Source organism: Mastigoproctus giganteus, chromosome 8 (genome assembly GCF_048544385.1).
Source record: "Mastigoproctus giganteus isolate SK-2022 chromosome 8, ASM4854438v1, whole genome shotgun sequence".
NCBI lineage: Eukaryota > Metazoa > Arthropoda > Arachnida > Uropygi > Thelyphonidae > Mastigoproctus > Mastigoproctus giganteus.
Window position 1 is genome coordinate 69608149 of NC_143582.1, and position 17722 is coordinate 69625870.

At 40.2% G+C, this 17722-nt stretch overlaps 3 protein-coding genes across 3 annotated transcripts; all 3 read left to right on the top strand.

The window, feature by feature from the left end:
- The first annotated feature begins 13486 nt into the window (after positions 1 to 13486).
- On the top strand, positions 13487 to 14584 carry LOC150081602 (uncharacterized). Its single transcript, XM_090380257.1, has 2 exons — positions 13487 to 14024; positions 14139 to 14584. Exons 1-2 carry the CDS (start codon positions 13487 to 13489, stop codon positions 14582 to 14584), a joined length of 984 nt encoding a protein of 327 aa, XP_090236383.1.
- A 1366-nt stretch (positions 14585 to 15950) lies between these two features.
- LOC150081603 (uncharacterized protein F54H12.2-like) lies at positions 15951 to 16370 on the top strand. The gene has a single exon (XM_090380258.1). The coding sequence runs from the start codon at positions 15951 to 15953 to the stop codon at positions 16368 to 16370; it is 420 nt and encodes a 139-aa protein (XP_090236384.1).
- Positions 16371 to 16403: 33 nt separating this feature from the next.
- On the top strand, positions 16404 to 17186 carry LOC150081604 (uncharacterized protein F54H12.2-like). The gene has a single exon (XM_090380259.1). It carries the CDS (start codon positions 16404 to 16406, stop codon positions 17184 to 17186), a length of 783 nt encoding a protein of 260 aa, XP_090236385.1.
- The last annotated feature ends 536 nt before the right edge of the window (positions 17187 to 17722 follow it).

Sequence of the window (17722 nt, forward strand, 5' to 3'; positions counted from 1 at the left end):
TTTTAACATTATAAGCTTGGATTATTTTATTTAACTTTAATATGATATTTTTATATGTATTTCTTCTTCCTCAATTTGGATTTATTCTGTAAAGGTTGAAGTTTAAATTAAAGTTTAATCACTGTACGAGCATTTATTCCCTATAAGTTATTTCGGGTTTTTCAGCCCGCACAACATGCAAATCGATGCGTGAGCATACGTTGTAGAAAAATACGCAATAAACTGTATGAACTGTATTACCAATATAATTGCGCGTACAAATGAACTGACATACCCCCCCCCCCCCCACTTTGGAGGGTATGTCAGTTCATTTGTTCATATATCAATTAAACAGCTATTTCACACTAAAGCTGATTATGAGTATGCTGGTCTTGATTAGATGATAGGTCTTTTTCACGAAGAAATATTTAACTGTTTCACGTTACCAGAGAAAATCGACTTTGCTTCACTACATAAAATCACAATCAGGATAAGTCAAGGACTTTGTAACCGCAACAACATATGCAGCTGATGTACCCATCACACAGCAATTTTGAAGCCGTAATCAAGAACGGCACTTCTCAGGGAATAGAACGCAATCCATATACAAGTCCATGCAGTAATTGAATGAACAGAGGGTGTAGCAATTAATTACTAAAGAATACGTAGTTCAGTAGCAGATCGAACCAGTCAGAACAACATCTTCAAGAAGCAAAGCAAGGCCATCACAAGCGGCAGGCTCGCAGTAGTGATCTCATCCTCACACAGGAGCCCCAGTTTCTCCGAAACGAACCCAATGTAACCTACATCCACTGCACGAAAACACTTACACGCATACACACACACCTGGCCTAACTTACAGTGATTGCATCTTTCACGAGAGAACTTCGACAGAGTTGATTGTTCCAGGAGCCGCCCTGCCTTCGACATTTAGACACATTACTTCTTGGTTAGAACAAGGGTAAGGTTGGAGAAAGGATCTCTAAAACTAGGAGACTTCTATAATTGGACTCATTGTACGTAAAGAGTATTTCTCTATAAGTTGGCTGTTTTTTTGATGATATTTCTGAGTTCTGGAAGAAAAATCATTATAATCATCAAGATGGCAAAGTCAGCCATGGAATAAAATAAAATGTTTAAAAGTTCCTTCCGTTCTAACGGGAGTTACTCGTCGTTCAAATTGGGTAGCCATGGTATCCAACTTAGTTATTTTGCACACAGAGTTCGAGAATGGCACAGTAAGCACTAGTATTACACATTCTGTTTAATTATATTCATTCTGTATTCTCGCTTATTTTATTCAGCTTCTACAGCAGCTGAATATCGATTAAATTGATACTTTTACAGGATGCTCTCGACGTGTAATGACATTACAATTGGCGGAAATCACTTTTAATGTCATTAACTTGATGATGCCAAGTTTGATAGATTTCGTGGTCATGCCTAGAGCTTTTAATTGCTGTTCTAAAAATACAGGGGATGGAGAAAATAATGGAAACATCTGTGATAAGAGTTACAGATATGCACTAATATGGTGTTGAGCCACCCTTTGCGTTTAAAACACTTCGATTAAAATAAATCTTGAACTGTTTTAAGAGAAATATTTGACCATTCTTCATGGAGGAACTTCTCAAGCTTCTTGAGTGAATTCTAGGTGGAGGAAATCTGCTTATCACTCTCCTCTTCAAATATGCCCATACTGACTCAAATAACGTTTAAGTCTGATGATTTCGCAAACTATGAGAAATGCTTAACCTCAATTTCATGCTCCTTAAACCAAGAATGGACCCAATTGGCTATGTGTAGTGAAGCATTATCATTTTGAAACATGGCATCGTTTCTGAGAAAAAAAAAATCTGTGCACTATGGAAAGAACATGGTCACTCAGAATATTGACACCTAAAGAATGCCAACACGGACATGTGTTATTGTTAGGGCGGCTCCTAGAACGTCAGTTCAAATCCGCCTCGTATTACTGTAGGTTTTAACAGAGACTATAAACTAGGCCAGACTTGGAGTAGTGTCATGTTTGTGTATTTTATGTATGTTGTGTTATTGTGATGTGCTGGCCACACAACAACAACACAACACAACTGGCTGTGCAAATTTTCTAGAATCTTACTTGGATATTCGTGTCATCTGAAGAATGGGGGGAGGGACTACAAAATGATATGCAGGTATGCAACAAAAATTGTGGTCTAGGCAATGCTGTTCCTGGAATTCCGCTTTCCCGTGCAAAACAGCTTGCCAGATTTTTTTTTTATTTTGATTTGGTAGTTGTTGGCGCATCGGCTTCTGTGGCCATATTGCACCTCCCAAGGTTTTTGCAGTACTTTGATCCAAGCCCGAGGCGGGAATCGAACCCGCGACCTTTGGGTTGCCGGACAGGTACTTTACCCACTCGGCTAGCCCGGTCGGCCAGCTTGCCAGAAAGGTGGTGGTTATATTGGTGGTGGAACCAGTTAAAGAATGCCAAGATATTGCTGCCCAAATCATTGTTGATCCTCGACCATGTTTGACGGCTAGTGCAAGACAGTCAGGATGAGTTTACGTTTGGCATTCGCCAAACGTAAACTCTCCCTGATGTCGGAAAAAATGTGAATGATGATTCGTCTGAAAATATGACATGTTTCCAATCATTAATGTCCAAATTTTATACTCCTTACACCATTGCATCCTCTTTCTAGCATTACCATCAGTAACGAGTGGCTTGGCAATAAAGGCTGTGCCATAAATATCAGCCTTATGCAGTTCTCGCTGAACTATTTTGGTAGAAACTGGAAAGCTGAGGCTCACAGTTATTTTTTAGGCAGTAATTTTATGTTTTTCTGGCAAACAATCCTTTCCAGAATCCAGCGGTCTCTTTCAGTCAGCTTCGATTTTCTGTTACAGTTCGTCCTATCCGATTCTGGTTAGGCAAATTCTGGTAAATGCAGACATCATATTCGATACAGTCTGTCTGCGCGAGTAGCACAGTAGTATCGTCACTGTCCTCACCACACCGGGTGGAAAAGGCCCAGGTTCAAACCTTGTCGATGACTACAGGAACTTTTATGGGCTTTTTTCACTTCATGGCTGAGTTAGTCGGTCTCAGGCCTAGATAGCAATGTTTTTTCCCCACAGAAACTGGGTTTTTCGTCCAGCAGGTCGACCAGAGAACACACGCAATTTACAGACACAATACACATGGGTAGTTGAAGTGACACTAATATAATAAATATTTTTTTTCCCTCGATACAGTCATTCTGGATTGGAAAAAAAAAAAAAAAAAAACACTACTGCTTTCATATCAGATATTTCCATTATTTTGTCAACCCGCCGTATTTGGGGACATTTTATTGAATATGCCCAGTATATCTATTGCAGTCCTGAAATTTCATTAACATCCTATCAGAATTAATTATCTGAACGCTTAATGTCGTCCTCGCTTATGGTAATAACTCATATATGGCCACTCCGAGGGCAGGCCGTATGTTAGAAGATTTATTAAAAAAACAGAGTTGCCTCTAATGAAGGAAATGTCTTAATAGCCTAGATTGCTTTTTTTAATTGATTTATTTTAAAAGTATACAGGTATTTTACTTATATATGCTTTGGAAAAACTAATTAAACCAATACAATTATCGTAGTCATTTGTTCTGTGTATCTTTCTAATATTCTTATTTAATTCTTATAGATTATAATCCTGAACGTTGCTGTCATCATAGCCAAAGAAACGCCACAGAATATTACCAACAGCCACAATAGACAGATTAGGAATTCCAGCTATGACCTATCAAACCAGGCCACAGTAAACAACGGCGGAATTGTTTTAGTGAAAAAGGCCCCCTTTCCCGGTCTTCAATATGATGAATCAGTTAACATTTTAGATCAACCTGGGATGCTCATGACAGGATCACAGAGTAATCAAGCAGTAGCAAGAGGAGGAAACAGAGGATTTATTTGGAAACCAATGACTGGCGATGGAAGTACAGCAGATCAACCAAATTGGCAAAAGGACAGTAGGGTTGATTGGAAACTAAATAGGGGTAAAGGGAAAAACGATGGAGATAAAACAACTACGTGGGTGATAATCAGCCAAGACGACACTACAAGGGATGAAAAAAGTGACGGCAGTAATACCTCTACTCGTCCCTTGAGTAGTGGTGGCAGTAAAAGCTCCAGAGGCAGGGGTAAAAAAAATAGTTCAAGTGGATGGAAAATTAAAAGCAACAGTGGACGTAATGACAACGAGAGACCACAAGGGGGACGACGAGAAAGAGGGAGAAATGAAACCGGAACAGTGGAAGGTAAGAAGTGGAAGATCATACAAGGAAACTCTGTATGGATTATTAATGATGACAGTGGTGACAAGCAAGGCGGAGGAGACAGAAGATCAAATGGCGAAGAAGCTTCTGACTCTGATGATGCACAAACTGGAAGTGAAGCGTGGGAAGATGATGGCGATGATAATATCGGCAAAGCAGAAGACGGAACACAAGACGATGTAACCTGGAACAAAGACGATGGACAGAGAAACAATATTGCCCAAAACCAATGGCCGAGCGTGGGAAACGATGAAGATAACAGCAATGGAGGGGAACCAACATGGCAAACAATAGGTGGGAAAGGAAACAAAGTTTGGAAAATTATTCAGATAAATAGTGATGAGGCTAAACAAGGAAGGGAGGGCACACGACAAGAAGGAAGGAAAGACAGAAGACCAGGTGGAAAGGAGGGCAGAAGACAAGGAGGAAGCGAAGGCAGAAGACAAGGAGGAAGCGAAGGCAGAAGACAAGGAGGAAGCGAAGGCAGAAGACAAAGAGGAAGGAATGGAAGAAGACAAGAAGGAAGGAAGGACACTGGACGAGGAGGAAGAGGCAATAAAAAAGGAAAAGGTAAGGATCGAGGAAGTTCTGGATGGAGGACAGTAAAGTCTCGTGGACGAACTCCTGGTTGGCAGATAACTGCTGGTGATGATGCTAGCAATACAGGTAGAACAGTAGGAGGCCAAAGTAATCGGAATATAAATCCATATGGACCTGAGTGGCAACTTTATGCTGTCGGCAGAGGAAATGGTGGGGCAAGTGGTAATGATGATGATGATCCTGACAGTACACCAGTTGGAGGTGGGGGATCTGAAGGAGGAACTTTGTGGGAAGATTTTGGAAAACAAGCTGAATGGCAAGATGGAAGCAGCAAGGGAAGTGGAACTTCTCAGTCTGGTGATGAAGATGACGATGGTGATGACAATGAAGGTATGGAAGGTGATGGAAGCAGTAATGATGACAATGAAGGTATGGAAGGTGATGGAAACAGTAATGATGACAATGAGGATGCTAGTATAACAGATAACACGGATGAATCCGATGCTGATGATGGCGAACAAGACAATACCAAAAGCAGAGAGAATAGAAACCAAAATCCTTATGTTTGGTGGAAAGGTCAGTCAAGCAGAGGAAGTGACAACGATAAAATCAGTGCATGGCAAGCTGCTTTAGCGCATGTCGGTATTACTGGTGCCGAATATGATGTTTGGCAGCCTATTTCAAGCAGTGAAAAAACTAGAGGAGGTAACAGAAACCGTCAGCGTAATGAGAGCAGGGGAAGAAGTAAAAATAATAAAGGAAGCAATACCTCTGGATTTCGTAAGAGTATTTTGGTAATTGATTCAGAAGATATTAAAAATATTTATGGATTGTCTAGTAGTGGTGGTGGTGATAGTGATGTAACTGGTGGAAATACACCTTGGCGCCCCAGCGTTACTACTTCCCCAAGCACAGGTAGACGCAGACCAGGAGGAAGAAGTAGAAACCAAAGTACCTCAAATAAAGTACCAAAAAGTGTTATCCTTGCAAAAGACGTAGTTGTAATTGATTTCGATCGCTTAAAGAAAGAAAGTAGTGCCAATAATAACGAAAGAGCTAAGCCTGGAAGAAGGAGACCACGTCATGATATTCATTCCTTGTCAAGTAAGGTGTATTATGAAAGCGAAAAGTATAAACAAGTTCCTGCATTTGACTACAAAAACAAGAAAGGATTAAAACAGAGTGAAAAATGGAGTCAACGAATTTCGTGATGAGAATATCTAACCAGATTTTCGAAATTTCTCTTATATTTGTGCTTTTCATAGGACAATACAGCAACAAATGAAGTGGTTTGTCAAAGTAAGAGATAACAACTATGAAGTGAAATGTATATCTATTTGTTCTTTTCGGCAATGGTTATTAATGCATTCTGGATGAAAGTGCATTCAATAAAGAAATGTTAACTACAGAACTCCGAACCAATATGTTTCACAGACAGGGCTGGAAAGTACGGATTAAGCATGAACCGAAATATAATATAAAAATTCCCGTGGCAACAGTTTTATTCAACAATTATTAGAATTAATCAATGCAATGATATTTTCTTCCAGTTCTTATTTAATCCTGTGGCATTCTTTGCAAGGAATTAGCAATAAGAAAAAAAAGTGTCGGTCAAATATTACAATTCACCTATAATTGACAAAAATTATCTAACTGTTATGGCCCAGAATGCTAAAAATGTGTTAACATAAAGAAAACTGTTCTAATAAATTTACAAAACTAAATTTTATGACGTCAATAGTTCTTCTAAGAGTTAATAAATGTGAAGTTCTGCAAATTTTATTGAAATTAATGACAGAGACTACCGTGTCAGACTCCAGAGTTTCTTTTGTAATCTTTCTGTAAAGTTGCCCTTTCTATTAAAACAAATTTATCCATTCAGATATCTTAAATTTGTATAAAGTTTTGTCTATTAAAATTATTGTTCCAGAAGTCAGGGACCGATGAGCGCAAGGGTGCGAGTTGTACACCATATATGGGTGTCTAATCGAGGTTGGAGGATCCATCCGGAGTTAATCATTTTACAAATTTAAAAAATTAAAATAAATAAAAATAAAATTTGAAAAAACGAGAATGACTACACAACTCTGCATGGTTTCCGATGTTGGTAAAGTAATCATCATCAACATAAGTTGCCGTCCCATTTGGGGTTGGCGATCAGCATCTGTTGTAAACATCATGAAATAATTGTTCCATAGTTTTTCCTCTCAATTCCTTCAAATTATCCAGTCATGATAGTCTTCTTCTTACCATTAATTCTTCCAGTCAGAATGATTCGTGGCACTGCATATTCTTCTTGATGCCTCATAATGTGACCAAAAAAAAAAAGAAGTTTTTCGTTTCTTGATTAGATTTTAGATTTAAATTAGATTCTCTGCTGACTTTTGTAACTTTATCTGTCCCCCCCCCTTTTTTATGCCACATTTGTAATTTTAGCTGTCCATGGAATACGTAATATTCCTCTATACATCTCGAATGCCTCCAATTTCATAATTGTTGCTTCCTTTAATGTCTAAGTCTCGTAACCATAAAGTAGGGTGGACCGGATGTAGCACTCCATTACTCTTAGTCGAAGATTTAGATCCAATTGCAGATTACATAAAACACCTTTCATTTTGTAAAAGGCCGATCTTGCTATTTCGACTGTTCTTTTAATTTCAGTTGAATCATTATCCCTTTTGGGGTTTATTTCTCTTCCTAAATAGACATAACCGTTAACTTTTCAATCAGTCTCACATTGACCATAAGTGTGAGATTTGTATAATTCTTCTGGCCAACTACCATTCATTTATTCTTACTGGGATTTATCCGAAGCCCCATCTTATTACTTTCTGCATTAAATATTTCCATAAGTGTCTGAATATCAGAATTACTTCTTGCAATGATAACTGTATCATCGGCAGAGCGAATATTATTGATGATTACTCCATATAAAACAATTCCTTTTGCTCTCTATCTTCCAATGCCTCCTGCACAATTTTTTTCAGATTTTTTTGTAAGCTTAATACATAGTTGTTTTTAACTCAGTTCGAATCTCTTCAATGTTGCGAAGAATTCTTATGGGTCTTTTTTACAACGTGGCCGAGTTAGTGGGTCTCAGCGAGGGTAGCACGTATTTTCTCCCAGAAAAATGGAATACAAAAATTCGGATTTTTCTTCCAGCAAACCGACCACCGAACACACGCAATTTACAGACATATTATACACTGAGTGATCGCTGAATTATGACCGCCTACCTAATACTTCGTAAGACCTCTTTTTGACCTCAGTACAGCAGCTATCCGACGTGGCATTGATTCAACAAGATGTCGGAAGCGTTCGGGAGGTATGGCAAACCACAATGCAGGTAATTTCTGTATCCAGACGCCTGATATGCATTTCCATAGTACTGCATCCCATAAATGCTCTATGGGATTGATATCGGGGGAAGTTCGGAGGCCACTCGATATGCTGGAAGTCAGAACTGTGTTCCTCAAACCATTCCTGCACAACAAGTTTCCGATGGCTCGGCGCATTGTCATCTTGGAAGACGACATCGCCAGATATTGTTCAGGGACCACTGATACTTTGTTCTACATGCACCAAGGGTCCAAGTTCCTGCCAGTGAAACATGCCCCACACCATACAACCGCCTCCACTGGCCTGCACTTTTGATACCATGCATGATGGATGAAGAGCCTCAATTTTTTTTTCTGTTTTTACTCCGGCACGACAACCAAGTCAGTAGAGTTTACAATAAATTGTCAATACAAATATTTATTGTATTTAGTAGTCACAGGCTTGAACCCCGGTCCACTCAAGGAACGCGTGCTATGCACACTCGCTTCTGACCACTGGGCTACGTCAGACCTACGTTGTTGACGCCAAATCCGTACACGACCATCCACGGTGTGGAGTAAATAACGTGATTCATCCGACACCACACCGTCTTCCAACGTCCAACTTGCACACTATTTGCACCAGGCGAGTCTTTTACGCTGATGAACCTTGATTAGGAGAGGACGCCGTAGGGGTCGTCTGCTGGTATAGCCCACACGTGCGATGCATGGTCATGCCAGATATTGTTCAGGGTTGGCCCATGTTGTATTGGGTAGTCAACTCTTCAACAGTGCTGCGCCTGTTCGCGTCGTCGGACCCGGTGCTCACCTCTAACATCAACCTTTCGTTGACCTTTGCAGTTTTGCGGCCGGGTCGTTGTTTGACCATTTTGACACCAGTCCTGGCACACTTTAACTACGGTAGCTCTCAAACACCCCACCAGTTCAGCCGTTTGGGAAATCGAGGCACCAGCTCGTCAAGCACCCACAATCTGTCCTTTATCAAAGTCCGATAAATCCTTCCTTTTACACATCGCGCTTGGAATTTTACTACCTACTGAATTACTGACACCTTATCTATGATACGTAGGTCGACTAACTCCGCACTCTCGTACCTCACGTGGTCAACAGATCGCATTCAATTTTCATAAGGGTGGTCGTAATTCAGTGATCAATTAGTGTATATGGTGCAATATAGCTTAAGTTTCTGATTAGCCTAAAAACCCCAACTGTAGTCATGTTTGGAAGGAGAGGGGGCTTATATCAACAAAACAACGCGCCAAACCACAAGGCCTAGTAGATTATTAACTGGTGTCAGAAACATGACAATGAATTCTCCATCCCTCAATGACCGCTCAACTCACTCGATCTCAACTGTATTACTGTATTTTACGCCTAATAATAAAAGATTTTTTAAAACATGTGAATGGCTAGTTAATTTTGATAATATAGTGTATATGTATATTTATGAAATTACTTGTATAAGTTCTGAATTCTGAGTGTACAAAGTTATACACTCAGAATTACCAGCGGCGGTTGTTATATAGGGTTTTTCTAGGCTCAACAGCAACTAAGACCATATTGTTCCGTCTATATTATGTCGTAAAATTGCGTGTGTTATGTGGTCTATTTACGGAACAAAAAACCCGAGTTTCCGAGAGAAAAAAACCATACTATCCTCGTCTCAGACAGACTAATTCAACCATGTTGTGAAAAAGGCTCATAAAAGTTCCTCACACCATTTTTTTTTTTTTGTATTTATTAAAACATATTCACATCATACAGATATATCAGCTGTGGCACGTTCCGCTCTTGGCATGTGAAGCCGAACAAGGAACCAACTATCTAGCATTCCACATGAACTTTAAGTTCTTTAGCAGTGTGGTAATAAATCTAATTCAAATATATTAGCAACGAATGCTGAACACGTCAAATGTCAATTTCAGTATCCAAGCCAATAAAATGTAATATTCATTATCAATAAACGTAAAATTCAGTCCAGTATCCACCTAGATCTTAACGGCGCATAGGCATAAACAGTCACAGAGGATACAATTGACGGGATCCAGCCACAAGCGTCTGGCAGGTAGGCCTGCGTAGTGGTATCTTCCGTCACTGGAGCCCTCATAATTCTCCTAAACAGTAACCTCCACGTATTTTTAACTTTTCACTTCCATGAGTGTAGTACCAAACAGTTGGTACGTTTCTCTTTGGTTATCACTGGGCAGACGCTCCTTGAAACTGGAACCTGCAATTTATCATCCAACCACGAACTGAAATGCGACGTGTTGTGCCACATGAACCGCATAGAAATCTCTGCATTTGTATGCGCACTGAACAACGCGCTGTGATGATCACTTCATGTGGTTAACAAGGGAAACTACTGATCATTATTCGAAATGGTATATGCTGAACGAAATTGTCCATTTCAATTGGAAAATCCGTGCCGACAGTATTTCGATTGGGAAATCCGTGCAGATAGCATTTCGATTGGGAAATCCGTGCAGATAGCATTTCGATTGGGAAATCCGTGCAGATAGCATTTCGATTGGGAAATCCGTGCAGATAGCATTTCGATTGGGAAATCTGTATCGATTGCAATTATTCAGAATAGTTTTGGCATGCTGTAGCAATCATTCATCAAGTCTTCTAAATATCATCGTAGCAACAGGAACCGCTGTTCAACAAATTTTAAACAGCATCCCGGACTCTTAAATCCCTGTAATGGCAGTACAAAGAACTCAAACTACTATACACTGGTGCGCAAAACTTAAGGACCAACACTATTTCTAAAGGTTACGACCAAAAATCTTTACTTAAGGTATTCCGTACTGATGAGAGTAGATTCAGTCTGAGCAACGATTCTGGACGTCAGCTAATCTGGCGAGAGGTTGGCACAAAGTACCGCCTGCAAACATCACTGAAATGGATCGATATGGCGGTCGAGGTGATCTCGTTCGTGGAGGCGTTATCTTGGATGGACGTACACAATTCCAGATACTGGAAAGCGGTACTGTAACCGGTTCACGCTACTGTACTGGAGTAATCCTTCCCCATGTGCGTCTGAAAATTTGAAACTGTGCCCCCTGAGGTTCTTTGTCTGAGGAAGAATCCCATCAGCATTCAGCTTGCTCAAACCGTTCAAGGCCTTGTACACCTAAATCAGATCACCTCGCAGGTGCCTACTCTCCAGGCACTGCAATTTGCAGAACTTAAGCCTTTCTTGGTAAGAGCACCCCTTTGTTCCCCTGGCCAATCTTGTTGCCCTTCTGTGTACTCGTTCTAGCAACTCTACATCCTTCCTAAAATGAGGCCTCCAGACCTGCACACAATGGCTTGACCATTGCCTTGTATAACGGGATAATCACCTCCCTGTCCCTGCTAGCAAAATTCCTATATATCATTGACAATACTCCATGACCTGCCCTGGCAGCCTTCACATTTGACTGCACAATACGTATTTTTGTGCAGTCAAACGTATTTATGCCCCCACGTATTTTTAACTTTCCACTTCCATGAGTGTAGTACCAAACAGTTGGTACGTTTCTCTTCCGTTATCGCTACCCATATGCAGTACTATGTCAATTGTTAGTATTTGTCAATGTTAAATTTCAGTTGCACCTTCTCAGCCCATTTTCCCAACTTATCTAGTAGTTGGAGTAGCATACTGCCGTTAACAACCCTGCCAACCTTGGTATCATCTGCAAACTTGGATATTAAACCTGATATGCCTTCATCAATATCATTGATAAATACTGAAAACAAAAATGGGAGTAGATATGTTGGGGGTTTAAACACATTTACATAAAGTCTAAATGGTTTTAAACTCAATTGCATAATACCTGGAGGGATTTAAACTCAATTGCATACTATACTCCAAGTACAGGTGTGAAAATGATATTTAGTTCTCATTTCTCTCCCTAGATGGCGCCACTTGCTTACCGAGTTTTTTGGTTAGTATTTTTGTCCCTAGATGGCACCACGTATATTTCTCTCTTTTAATTTTTTATCATACCTGAGTCTTTTCTTGTGTGTATGTAAACTTTTTTGAAAATACATTTTATTACAGTATATCTTCTTAAGTTGTGTGTAAACCTTTTTATTGACACATTTCCTAATATCCAAAACTCAAACACCAAAGAAAATTTCAGCCTTTGATAAAAAGAAAATACATTTTCAATTAGACATACATGTATTTATTCTATCAACAAATGAAAAAAATTTCCGACATACATGTACACCTTCAATCAACAAATTAAAAAAGTTCCACCTTTTAACTCGGACGAAACCTCGTACCCGTCGATTTTATGTAGCTGTCCGGAATTTCAATCTCCACCTGCCAGTTGAGGAATGGTCTACTTCCGATTCCCCGCCAATGACGGGGAAAACGCATGTTTTCGTCGCTACTTCTTTCTTTTCGCTGTTGTATGTAGCTGTCTGGAATTTCAATCTCCCCCTGCCAGTTGAGGAAAGGTCTACTCCCGATTCCACGCCAATGACGGGGAAAACGCATGTTTTCGCAGCGTGGCTCCATAGTACAGACTAGTGGAATTGTAGTTGAGCTGAGACCCGAAAAACACAACAGTTGTAGAAAAACGGTGAATGTCACGACAGACTGTACCCAGCTTTTATATAAAACGGTCTACACGTCCGGTGTTGCACATTTTTTTTTTTCTAGGCCACCACCACCCAACTGTATAATTCCAGAAGAATAACACGCATTCTTGTAGGAATATTTGTGTTAATTTTGTAATGTCCCAGCATGATGACTTCCTCCATCACTTTTTATTTACTGAAGCGATAAACATATCAAATAATGTCATCGGAATATTTGTGTTAATTGTGTAATGTCGCAGTATGAGACACTTTTTATTTTTAAAAGTGACAAAAAATATTTTCTTTCGCAGTGTCTTCTCATAGATTTAAACCTTTATTGATCCTTTGATAAAAAGAAAACTCATTGTCTTGTCATAGTGTTTATTAACTAAGCCACCTGAGTCTTTTTTTCTTGTGTGTGAGTAAAACTTTTATAGGTTCGTTTCCTTAGAGATTCAATATGAAGATACATTTTTTTTAATTAGTGTCTTTTTATTATTATTGTAACTCTTTATTATTGTCTTAACTTATGTGTGTTAACCATTTTATTGACTCGTTTCCTAAAATCAAAAACTCAAACACCAAAGAAAACTTCTGCTTTTTAATGAACAATTTTTAAAAAGGTACATCTATGAACAAACAGTAACATTTTCAGATGTGTGGAAACAGTCCATACTCCTATCTTCACGCTGCGGCTCCAAGATAATAATAATCACTATCAGGATGATGACAAATATAAATAGTGCGATGTCTTCGACAGTGTCCATTCCTACCTGTGGAGATAGAGAAATGTTAGCAGACTATTATAATCCTAAAGTAATAGGTAGTTTCAGTTCTATTGATGCTCTTCAAAAACATACTAAATTACCCAGACGTTTTGTGCGCGAATTCCTAGCTAGTCAACCTACTTACGTGAGACATCGACAGCAAAGAATTAATTTTCGGAGGAACCAAATTAAAGTTCCCGGACTTAATCACACTTTCCAATGTGACCTAGGTGACCTGTCGGCTCTCGCCGACTCAAACGATGGATATCGTTACCTTCTGGTTTGTGTGGACTGCTTCTCGCGATATTCTTGGGTCAGAAAACTGAAAAGCAAAAAAGCCAACGAGGTGGTGCAGGCATTCAAATCTATTTTCGAAGAAGAAACACCATTTTACGTTAACACCGACCAAGGAAAAGAATTCATTAATGCTCCTCTTCGTCGGTTATTCCTCTCCCATGGTATCAATTTCTATACAACAAGATCAGATAAGAAGGCAGCTATTGCCGAACGCTTCATTCGTACCCTGAAAGAAAAAATTTATAAGTGGATTTCTTATTCCAAAAGTCAGAAATATATTCCCGTACTCGACGATATTGTGGCTACATATAATCGTACTACACATTGTTCTATAGGTATGGCCCCAGTAAAAGTCACGCTTGCTAACGAAGAAGAAGTGTATAAAAGACTCTACCACAGCCGTACCAAAACCCTGAAACCGAAATTTAAAATCGGAGATAGAGTTGTTTTGAGCAGCGGGTCTCACCCTTTTCGCAAAGGTTACTGGGGGAATTGGACGAGAGAAGTGTTTACTATTACACGTGTTTTGAAGCGTAACCCTGTTGTGTACAGTGTGACAGGCCGTGATGGTGATCAGATAGAAGGAACGTTTTACGAAACACAGTTACAGAAAGTTAACTTTGACGATAATCTACCCCCTGACGTCTACCCCATCGAAAAGGTACTTAAACAAAAGACAGTCAGAGGACAACGTCAGTTATTAGTCAAATGGTTAGGCTACCCACAAAGCTTCAACAGTTGGGTCAGCTCACAAGATGTTTTTCCTTACACTACCCAGTAATGCTAGTATGGATCTACATCCCAGAAATTCTCAGTCACAATTCACAGTGGAACTGCCTAATGCTGTTTCTCTCTCTGGCAAGTGGGAAGTAGCACTTGCCGAAGTACACTTCCCTCTTTCATGGGATAATATCTCCGATGGATGGAACATATTCACACTGTACCCCAAAAAGAAAAAAGAAGTCAGAGCGATGACAGTATTAAAAGAAAAGTATACCACTTTCTCAAAACTTATCGATGATGTTAATTCTGTCGACAGTGACATTCAACTGAAAGTGAAAACTGACGGAACGAAAGAACAGTTCACGTTAAGGGTGAAGAACGAGAGTACTGTGAAAATCTCTAAAGCTTTTACACGGGTTATAGGTCTCGATAAGGCATTTAGCGAGGATCAAGGAGGGTTCCATATTTTCCGAAATTATCATGTCGGCGAGTGGCTTTCCAAGAAGGAAATCACAATGCCTAAAGAAGCATCCAATAGAACGATCACATAGCGGGGTGTGAAAGCAGAAGCTGTTCAGGTCTGTAAACTTCCACGAGGGAACTACAAAAGTATATCACAGGTGCTTAACGCCATGATGAAGGTGGCACCCCAACTCGACGCAAAAGTGAACTCCATAGGTATAGTGTCTATCGAAATCGATCCATCAGTTTACCTTCGCTTCCCAAAAACAGGGCTCGGTCAGATGTTAGGTTTTGAAAAACTAGGCAGAGACTTAGAAGGCAGAGTTTACGCTAAGTACCAGGCAGATATATATAGGGGTGTCAGTTCCTATTTCGTCTATTGTAATCTAATTGAGGATCAGGTTGTAGGTGACACGAAAGCGCCACTGTTACGTGTCGTATCGTTTTCCAATAACGGAGAGTTCTCGCATTTAGATTATTACCCCCTCCAGTTAAGCACGTTCCATACAGTAACCATCCAAGTGCGTACAGATAGCGGTGAATTCGTGCCGTTCAGTGACGGAAAGACTACAATTAAACTACATTTCCGTGAACGATGAATGCGTACGTCCATTACTACACAATGCAAGCAGGGGGGAACCCCTACTTCGCTGGGCCCTCTATCCAGAGAGGTTACGGATTGGGAAACATCTTCCGCACAGCATTCCGTTTTCTCACACCGATACTCAAACCTGCAGCAGCTTTCATCGGTCGACAAGTACTCTCGGCAGGACGAAATATCGTTGATGATGTCGTATCAGGTGTTCCACCTAAACGTTCGTTTTTAAATCGTGTATCAGAAGTCGGGCAAGCCATTAAAGACAAGGTGCGTAATCAGAGAGGTGGTAAACGTAGACGTCGCGATATTTTCGATGGAAGTTATGATGTCTGAGCTGGATCTTTTCAGTAAACCTGCCACTAATATGTGTGTCGAACGGTCGTCGTATATTACTTTCCTTCCTCTGGCATCTGTAGATAGTGTAGGCCCGATCGAATTCTATATTCCGGGGACTTCGGAAGAGTATCTAGACCTCGGGAAAAGTTATTTGCGGTTGAAGGTGCGAATCACCAGAAGCGATGGAAAAGATCTGGAAGAAAATGATAAAGTAGGAGTCGTTAACAATTTCTTTCACTCTCTATTCAGTCAAGTCGATCTCTTTGTACAAGACAAACTGATTAACCCATCATCGAATACGTACCCTTATCGTGCATACCTGGAAACGCTTCTTAACTATGGACGGGAAGCCAAGAATTCGCAACTGACAACTGAGATGTACGTCAAAGATCAGTACCCCAATGTTAAACAGATGTTCGAGAAGGACGACAGTGGTATGTACCAATGATCGAAATTCTTCTCAAAATCGAAAACTGCAGAGATGTTAGGAAGACTTCGACTCGATCTGTGTCACCAATCTAAATACATAGTGAATAACGTCTCCCTCCGTTTACGACTGGTAAGAAGTTCCCCCGAATTTTGTTTGCTTTCCAACGATTCGTCGACTGCCAAGTTGAACATTATGGAAGCAACGTTATTCGTACGTAAAGTGAAATTGAATCCTCAGATTCAACTAGCACACATCAATGTTTTAGAGAAGAACCCGATCGTGTACCCTATTAATCGCGTGAACGTGACATACTTTTCTATTCCCAAAGGAATGGTAGATTCCACACGTGATAATATATTCCTAGGACAAATTCCATCGCGCGTGATTGTGGGTTTGGTGTCGAGCGAAGGTTTCAATGGATCGTACTCTCGTAATCCTTTTAACTTCTCTCACTTCAACCTGTGTTACTTACAAGTGACTGCCGATGGCATTCAGTACCCGTCAATACCTCTGACTCCCGACTTCAAGACAGGACAGTATACGAGATCGTATCTGTCACTCTTCTCTTCATTAAATAAATGGACGGAAGACACCGGAAACGATTTGTCATATTCCGAGTATCCACTCGGTAATGTATTGTACGGTTTTGATTTATCGCCGGACGAAAACGCCATCGGTACACACATTAGTGCACTGAAACGGGGGAGCGTACGTCTCGAACTGAAATTTTCATCACCATTGCCTGAAAACGTCACGTGCGTCTTGTACAGTGAATTCGAGAACGTGGTTTCGCTGACAAAAGACAGGTCGGTTCTTCTGGATTATGAACACTGAAGAAATAGCACGTTTGTTGGAAAGTGTTGTTAAAGATTACCCCATAAGTGTATGTGCTCGCGACGAACTGGCTACGAACATTCTTAGTAAACCGTTTCTTCTAGTCGTCAACACCGATCCATCCGACAGACCAGGAACACATTGGATAGCTATCTACCTCGGAGAAGAAGAAGCCGATTACTTCGACACGTTTGCCCGCCCCCCTCCCGAAGATTTTGCGGTGTTTCTGAAAAGGCAAAGTCGCAAGTGGACTCATAACAAGACTGTAATACAACATCGGGAATCTATAGCTTGTGGACTGCATTGTGTTTTCTTTTTAACCCATAGATGTCGCGGTATTACTATGAGACAGATTGTTAACGAATGTTATTGTAAAAATTTGTGGGGCAATGATATTCTTGCCACTTTAGATGTAATCGATCACTTAAATAAACAAATTTAAAAAAAAAAAAAAAAATTGTCTACTTACATGCTTATCCACTGTATTTTCTTTCCTCTCAAGCGACGGGGAGACGTCAGAATCGACGGTTTCTTCC